The 9,250-nt window shown below is 37.2% G+C and overlaps 1 protein-coding gene across 1 annotated transcript in view; it reads right to left on the bottom strand.

Moving 5' to 3' along the window:
* Positions 1-1,164: 1,164 nt before the first annotated feature.
* MCU (mitochondrial calcium uniporter) overlaps positions 1,165-9,250 on the bottom strand; it is a 185,299-nt gene continuing 177,213 nt past the window's right edge. The window contains exons 7-8 of the mRNA XM_081074359.1: positions 7,354-7,470; positions 1,165-4,047 (exon numbers count right to left, since the gene is read on the bottom strand). Of these exons, the coding sequence (XP_080930485.1) occupies positions 3,970-4,047; positions 7,354-7,470 (195 nt within the window). The 3' untranslated portion in view covers positions 1,165-3,969. The remainder of the gene's footprint in view (positions 4,048-7,353; positions 7,471-9,250) is intronic.

Genomic DNA, 9,250 nt, shown 5'->3' with positions numbered 1-9,250 from the left:
CCAATTTACATCACCACTACCCGTGTACGAGGGTTCCCTTTTCTTCACATCCTCTCTAACACGTATTTGTCTTACTGATAGTGGCCATTCTAACAGGTGTGAGGTGGCATCTCATTGTGATTTTGATTTGCGTTCCCTTATAGCTAGTGATGTTGAGCATCTTTTCATAAGTCTATTGACCATCTGTATGTCTTCTTGGGAAAAGTGTCTGTTCAGGTGCTCTGCCCGTTTTTTAAATTGAATTGTTTTCTGTTGTTGTTGAGTTGTGTAAGTTCTTTGTAATGTACATTTTGGATATTAGCCCTTTATCGGTGGTATCGTTTGCAAATATATTCTTTCATTCAGTTGGTTTCTTCTGCTGTGCAGAAGCTTTTTAGTTTGATGTGGTCCCATTCATTTATTTTTGCTTTGACTTCCCTTGCCTTTGGGGTCAACTTCACAAAAACCCCTCTGAGACCAAGGTCCACTAAGTTTAGGGGCCTGTTTTCTCCTATGTATTTTATTGTTTTAGGTCTTATATTCAAGTCTTTCATCCAGTTTGAGTTGATTTTTGTATATGATGTCAGATAGTAGTCTAGTTTCATTCTTTTGCATGTGGCTTTCCGTTTTCCCAACACTATTTATTCAAGTGGCTTTCCTTTCTCCGTTGTATGTTTTCAGCAGTAGTTGCCCATATATGTGTGGGTTTATTTCTGGGCTCTCAGTTCTGTTCCATTGGTCTGTGTGTCTATTGTTCTGCCAATACCATACTGTTTTCATTACTGTAGCTTTGTAGTATAATTTGAAATCAGGCAGTGGTACCTCTGGCTTTGTGCTCTTTTCTCAGGATTGCTTTGGCTATTCAGTCTTCTGTGGTTCCGTATAAATTTGAGGATGTTTTGTTCTATTTCTTTGAAAAATTGCCATTGGGATTTTGATGGGGATTGCGTTAAATCTGTATATTGCTTTAGGTCATATGGCCATTTAAATTATGTTAATTCTTCCAACACATGAACAGAAAATGTATTTCCATTTCTTTGTGTCTTCTTCAATTTCTTTCAACAATGTCTTGTAGCTTTCAGCGTATAGGTCCTTTACTTCATTCGTTAAGCTTATTCCTAGGCATTTTATCCTTTTTGTTGCAATTGCAAATGGGATTGTTTTCTTCATTTCTTTTTTCCAATATTTCATTGTTAGTATATAGGAACACAACAGAGTTTTGTACATTGATTTTATATCCTGCAGCTTTACTATATTTGCTTATTGTTTCTAATAGTCTTTTTGGGGAGTCTTTAGGGTTTTCTATATATACAATCATGTCATCTGCAAATACTGAGTTGTACTTCTTCATTTCCCATTAGGATGCCTTTTCTTCCTCTCTTGCCTGATGGCTCTGGCGAGGACTTGAAGTACTCTGTCGTGTAACAATGGCAAGAGTGGGCATCCTTGTCTTGCTCCTGATCGTAGAGGAAACACTTTCAGTTTTCTCACTATTGAGCTTATTAGCTAAGGGTTTGTCATATGTGGCCTCTATTATGTTGAGGTACTTTCCTTCTATATCTGTTTTATTGAGTGTTTTAATTGTAAATCAGTGTTGTATCTCATCAAATGCCTTTTCTGCATCTTTTGATATAATCAAATGATTTTTCTTTTATTTAATACATGCTTGTTGATATGCCTTTGATGGGCTAGGCAGCATGTGACATTTTCCTTTTTGATATAAAATTTGATATAAACCCTTAAAATAATGAATATTTAATATTTGTTCATCCTTGAACAACTTTCTGAAGTCTGGGAGACCACATTGGGCAATCTGGTGACCTTAAATAATAGAGATTTTTTCTGTTAATCAGGCGATAATGATATTTGTCTCTATGCTGCCATTGGTTTTATTATGGTTGTACAGGTCACGTAAGCTCAGGTGGCTTTTGAAAATTAGAAAGCTACTGACCATTCTTAGGTTCAGGAAGAATTAATGAATGCTTGTTTTTAAAATATAGGTCCTAGGAGACCAAGAATCACAGGAAAATAAGTTTATATTTTTGAGTTTTTCTTCAAAATATGAGATGCTGCAGTTCAAAAATTGAATAAGTATTTATTGTTCCAGAAGGTACATTGCTTTTTATACATATTTCATAAATGATACAGGATTTTATACATGTTCAATATTTTGCTATTTGTTTAAAGGACTTTTTTTGATGTCCATCCTTTCTCCCTCGCCTCCCACACACCCTGAAAGGATTTGCTCATTGCACTGTGCTGTTTCTTCTTAAAAACCCTGCACACAAACAGGATAAATGGTTCAAAAATAATTCACACAACTTAACAAAAATAAATGAAGGAAGAGGTTGAATGACTAGGGGGGCGCAGGGGAAGGAAATGGGGGGGGGCTAGGAAGTGGAGACATGCATCCTTTCATTCCATCATGCCAGTGGAAGGGGTGGTGGCAGGAGCAGCAGCAGCAGCAATCCTGGCTGGCCTTCAACCTCTGCAAGGCACCTGGAGTCTGGGTTTGTCATTTAAAAGCTTTTCTTTTTCATACACAAGAATCCCAAAGGAGAAAGTATAAAAGAAAGAAACCCCTTGCCACAATGAGGAGCTATGAATCATGTGAAAGAAAAAAAGCCAATCAACTGTGTGGCAAGCCCCATCAACCTCTCCATCCTGCCCCCACATATTCTGTAATGTTCTGTAATTAAAAACAGAATATTAGACACAGATTCCTTTGATTCCTCAAGTGTAGATGTCATCTGGAAATATGGTAGAAAATATTTTGATAGAGTATAAGATTAATGCTTCTTTCTCTCAATTTAAGAAAAAATTGGGTGAAGAGGGTAGGTTGAAAGAAGCCATAAAAATGTATTCCTGTATAAAGATAAATTGCACCCTTTGAGATCCACACACTTGATATACAACGACTGAAGTGGTGGAGGTGGGAGGGCTCACAAACTGGAAGTGTGTGTGTGTGTGTCCTTCGAGAATAACAAAGCCTCCAGACAAGGCAGCGCCATCTGGGTGGCCTGGAATGCTGTCACACAAGCAGATGAACAGCAATGAAATTACTCTGGTTCTGAAATGGCTACAAAGCCATGATTTTTAGCCAATTTGTAAATCTTACGTCTTCCTGATTTGGTAATACATCTGAACACTCCCCCTCTGATTTGAATTGTAGAGGGAGAGGGGAATATCTATGGAATAGTTAGAGGAAAATTCTGCCTCCTCTTAAAGGTTAAGTAGTAAAAAACAAAAGAAAACAAAACAAAATCTCATGCAGTGTTGCCAATGATTTCTCGATACTGATCCAGAGCACTGGAATATACAGACATTTAAGAAGGTATTAAGGGATAATAATCCAAAGTGTCAATTATCAAACAGTCATAAGTTGGTTCCAATTATCATATGGATGAAATTAGTGTAACCAGCAGGTATGGGTGGTCAGAAAAGGGGCACAAGTGGGAGACATTCCTGGTTAACTTTGTAGAGGCTGCGTCCAATTTAAAATAAATGCTAATGACATGGGCTCAGACTCTGTTTGCCACCCACATATCTTAAGGACTTGCTTTTCCGGTGTATTTATTTACTCCTATGTCAAAAATAAGAAAAGTTAAATTAAAAGAAAATAGAGTTGAGTAGGGTGCTGGTGTGTCACTGTTTTGCTGACCCTGCAAAGATGCAAGAAACAAACACCCCAGCCTCATTTTCTCTTTATGAATCTCTCAACTAGATAATGTGTCATTTTCATCTAGGAACTGAGATGCTTGATTAAGACAATATTCACTAAGCCCTTTGAGCTTATATTTCACAAAGCCTGATCCTCAGATTTTTAACATTCCTTTCTTCCCTAAGATCCTTTCTGTTTTTGTTTTTTGATTAAAGGTAAAAACCCTCCACCCCAACATGATCCCAGCTTCCACCTGCAATGCTTTAATTAAAAAGGCAATAGTTATAAACAGGTGTTCGTTCTGCCGGGATTCAGAGGCTCTTTGCAGATCAATCTTTTTCACCAATTTGTCGGAGGGGTAGATGTACTTGTAATGGGTCTCTCAGTCTCTTAAGGTCCATTTCTGCCTAAAATAGAAACAAAAGGTGAGAAAAACCAGCTAATGAAGATTTCAATGATATTACTGTCTCCTGAGAAGAGGAAATTTTCTTTCTTTACTATGAGTTAGAGAAATCATCTCAATTACTCTCAAAATAAGAGTGCCTCAGAGGCAAAGGGCTTGAAAGGACAACAAAGGGGGACCAAAACCAAAGTCTGTTCTAGCAGTTTCAGTTGTAAACAGAGCCTCCAGAAAGACTGTGTTATCAATAGGGCAGGACTCGGGGGCTCAAGAATATGGGGAGCATTTGAGACACCTTGGTGGTGGCTTTTTCCAGAGAAGCCCTTCACAAACCTTTGCCTGGAGCTAGAACTTTAATTTGTGCTGCTCAAGTGTTTTTTTTTTTTTTTTTTTTTAAGATTTTATTGGGGAAGGGGAACAGGACTTTATTGGGGGAACAGTGTGTACTTCCAGGACTTTTTTCCAAGTCAAGTTGTTGTCCTTTCAATCTTGGTTGTGGAGGGTGCTGTTCAGCTTCAAGTTGTTGTCCTTCAGTCTTAGTTGTGGAGGGCGCAGCTCAGCTCTAGGTCCAGTTGCCGCTGCCAGTTGCAGGGGGCGCAGCCCACCATCCCTTGCAGGAGTCGAGAAATTGAACTGGCAGCCTTGTGGTTGAGAGCCCACTGGCCCATGTGGGAATCGAACCGGCAGCCTTCAGAGTCAGGAGCATGGAGCTCTAACCACCTGAGCCGGCCCAAAGGGGTTTTGTTGTTTATCCAACAGCTGTTTAATGTATCAGTAGCTAGTAATTTTTAAAATGGGGATGCATAGTCAACTGCAGTACTTTCAAAACTCATATATGCTTGACCATCACCCCTGAGAAGCTGGATTAATAGGCTTGCGGTGGGACTTAAGCAGCTGTATTTGTTTTGTTTGTTTTTTTTTAGTTTCAGGTGTACAAAACAACATAGTGATTAGACATTTACACTCCTCAAAGTGATCACCCCAACAAGTCTACTACCCATCTGATACCATACATACTATTACAATACCATTGACTATATTCCCTATGCTGTTCTTTACATCCCGTGACTACTTATTTTTAAATTATAGTTGACATTCAATATTATTTTATATTAGTTTCAGGTGTACAATGTAATGGTTAGTTGTTTATATAATTTATGAAGTAATACCTCTGATAAGCCTAGTACACATCTGACACTATATATAGTTTTTATAATATTACTGATTCTCTTCCCCATGCTGTATTTCACACCCCTGTGACTATTTTGTAACTACCAATTTTTTTTTTTAATTTTTATTGGGGAATATTGGGGAACAGTGTGTTTCTCCAGGGCCCATCAGCTCCAAGTGGTTGTCCTTCAATCTAGTGGAGGGCGCAGCTCAGCTCCAAGTCCAGTCGCCGTTTTCAATCTTTAGTTGCAGGGGGCACAGCCCACCATCCCATGTGGGAATTGAACCGGCAACCTTGATGTTGAGAGCCCGTGCTCTAACCAACTGAGCCATCCGGCTGCCCCTCTGGAAGCTCAGCGGCAGCTCGTTGTCTTCAATCTAGTTGTGGAGGGTGCAGCTCACTGGCCCATGTGGGAATCGAATTGGCAACCCTTTTGTTCAGAGCTCGCGCTCTAACCGAGTCATCTGGCCGCCCCTGTAACTACCAATTTGTATTTCCTAATCCCTTCACCTTTCTCACCTATCTTGCAGCCCCCCTTCCATCTAGCAACCATCAGTTTGTTCTCTGTATCTGAGTCTATTTCTGTTTTGTTTATTCTGTTCTTTGGATGCTACATGTAAGTGAGATCATATGGTGTTTATCTTTCTCAATCTGACTTATTTCACTCAGCATCATATCCTCTAGGTCCATCCATGTTATTGCAAATGATAAGATTTCATTCTTTTTTGTGGTTGAGTAATATTCCATTGTATAAATGTACCAGAATTTCTTTATCCAATTGTCTAGTGATAGGCATTTCGGTTGTTTCTGTATCTTGGCTATTGTGAATAGCGCTGCAGCAAACATAGAGGTGCATATATCTTTTCAAATTCGTGTTTTGGATTTCTTTGGACAGATACCCAGGAGTGGAATTGCCGGGTCATAAGGTAGTTCTAGTTTTAATTTTTTGAGGAACCTCCATACTGTTTTCCACAGTGGCTGCACCAACCTGCAATCCCACCAACAGTGCACAAGTGTTCCCCTTTCTCTACATCCTCAACAATACTTGTTGTTTGTTGATTTATCGACAGCCATTCTGATAGGAGTAAAGTGGTATCTGTGATTTTAATTTGCATTTTCCTGATGATGAGTGACATTGAGCCTCTTTTCATATGTCTATTGGCTACCTTTATGTCCTCTTGGAGAAATGTCTATTCAGGTCCTATTCCCATTTTTTAATTATATTGTGTGTTTTTATGGTAATGAGGTATATGAGTTTTTAATAAATTTTGGATATTAACCCCTTATCAGATGTATTAAGCATCTGTATTATTAATAGCTGAGAGATGATTCTGTTGCATTCCCTTCAGCTGCGAACCACTCACACAGAGCAACAGAAGACATGAGTCCTCTTTGGCCAAGGTGGGAAGATGAATTAAGCCTATTCAAAGCACAACCCCATCAACAATCAGGGACAGAAAAAGCAGAGGAGGTCCAGAGAAGAGCAACAGAACATTAAAGAGGATGGAAGAGCTTCTAGAGATTCTTGAAAAACCTCTAGTCATAAAAGACTATGGAGAATAGAAATGAGGATTTATTCACCAAAATCAATATATTAGAGTGAGGGAGGCACACTCAGAAATCTGAAAGAGATAATGATTATGAAAAATGAAATATATCAATCTTTTAAAAAATCATGTTCTAGTTCAATAATCTCTCACCTGCGCCCGGCAAAAATTTCTAGTAGTCTCTCTCTTACCTGCATTTTATTTTTGTGCCATTGCTACCACACATTTTAGGTGAGAAATCTTTGGGTCAATTATTGTAGAAAGATTTAAAACAAAGAGAAAAGTAAAAATAGACTGCTGAAGAAACAAAAAGAAAAAAAGAAAAATAGGTCTAAAACTTCAATATGCTAGTGTTAAGAGGATAGCTAGAACCGATCATTTTTTTTTCACCTGCTTGTGTTATAAAACTTTTTAGAGAGGTGTCCATGCTAAAATAGTCATTTTTATCAATTGAGGAATAATTTATATAGGAAGAAGAGAGTTGGGTCAGTCTTTCAGAGTTTACCCATTGCAGTAATGTGGTTATGAGGTAATAATAATAAAGCCATGCGAGATGGGGCTGGGATTTATTAAATTTTATTTTTGGAAAACTTACCTGAGCAATTGCATCCTTGAGTTGATTGTATTTCTCTAGGTCAAAACGTGACTTTTTGGCTCCTTTATGGAAAAATAATAAGTATTGTCTGTCTCTGGCTTCTGGATAAATATACTCCTACAAAAATAAAGGAGTAATTAAATTATTAGTCCTTAGAATACCATTTCACAAAGTAAATATTTACTAACTGTTGATTAGATTCAATACATATGCACACATATAAAGATATATACTGACATGTGCTGTTAAATTTTTAATTATTTCTTAAACATTTTTATTGTGAAACACATGGAAGAGCACACAAAACAAAAATGTTTCACAACAAATCATCACCAGATTAAAAAAATAGAATACTGCCAACAACCCAGAAACTCCCCTTCTGCCCCTTCCTAATTACTAACCCTTCCTTCTTCCCTCAAAATAATCAATTATCTTGACTTTTATTATAATTATTTTCTTGCTTTCTTTATAGCTTCCCTACTTAGGTATACATCCCCCTGAGCTCTCCAGCTTAGTTTTACATATTTTTTGACTTTTATAAAAATGGAGTCATCAGAAACAGTCTCAGAGAAATAGAGGAAAAACAGAGCTGCTAGATGGGAGGGGGTGGGGATGAGGGAAAAGGTGAGGAAATTAGAAAGCACAATCAGTAACCACAAGATTGCCACGGGGATATGAAAGACAGTTTGGGGGACATAATCAATAATGCTGTACAGATTTTTTTTGTAGGGTATCTAATGGACACTTCTCTTATTAGGGAGACCACTTCATGGATGGTGTAGAGGCCTGACCACTGCAGTGTACACCTGAAGATGAATAATAATGAATGTCAACTACAAGTTTTTATATATATATATATATATATATATATATATATATATATATATATATATATATATATATATATATATAGTAGTCACAGGATACGGTCACAGGATGTGGAGTACAGCATAAGGAATAGAGTCAGTGGAACTGTAACAGCTATATATGATGTCAGAGGGGTAGTAGATTGGGGGAGGGGAGTTATCACTTTGTGAGGGATATAAATGATATCTAACTATTACATTGTTTTGTACACCTGAAACGAATAATAATAATAATAATAAATAAATGGAGTCAGACAGTATGTATTGTATATGGCTACTTTCACTCAATACCATGTTTGTGAGATTCATCTTTTGTGTGTAGCTGTAGTCTATTCATTTCTCTTGCTATGTTATATTCTGTTGTATGACTACATCACAATTTATTTATCTAATGTACTATGGGAAGACTTTGGGTTGTTTCCAGGTTTGGATTACTATGAATAATGCCGCCAAGAAGTTTCTGGACTTACCTCTTCTGTTGGGGGATAATACACTTACTTATAAGTGGAAATCCTAGGTCACAGAGTACACAAACATTCAAATTTAAGAAGTGATATCAAACAGGCTTCCAAAATGGTTGTCCCATCAGCACCATATGAGAGTTTCCATCACTCTATATTCTTGCCAACTCTTGGTATTACCAGTTTTTTAAAACGTTAGCCATTCTGGTATATGTACTGAACTACTACCTCATTTTTAAAAAATAGCTTTACAGAGATATAATTCACATACCATACAAATTCACCCATTTAAAGTATAATATTCAATTTAGTATACTCACAAAGTTACACAACTATTACTATAATCAATTTTAGAACATTTTCGTCATCCCCCAAAGAAACCATGTGTTCTTTAACAGTCACTTCTAGGCAACTATAATACTAATCTTCTTTCTGACTCTATAGATTTGCCTATTCTCAACATTCCATATAAATGGAATCATTCAACATATAGTCTTTGTGTCTGACTTATTTCAAGGTTCATCCATTTGTGGCATGTATCAGTACTTCATTTCTTTTTTTTGCCAAATA

The sequence above is a fragment of the Rhinolophus hipposideros genome (genome assembly GCF_964194185.1).
Source record: "Rhinolophus hipposideros genome assembly, chromosome: 15".
In the NCBI taxonomy this organism is placed as follows: Eukaryota; Metazoa; Chordata; class Mammalia; order Chiroptera; family Rhinolophidae; genus Rhinolophus; species Rhinolophus hipposideros.
The sequence above is the reverse complement of the archived record's forward strand: the minus strand, read 5'-3'. Positions and strand labels throughout refer to the sequence as shown.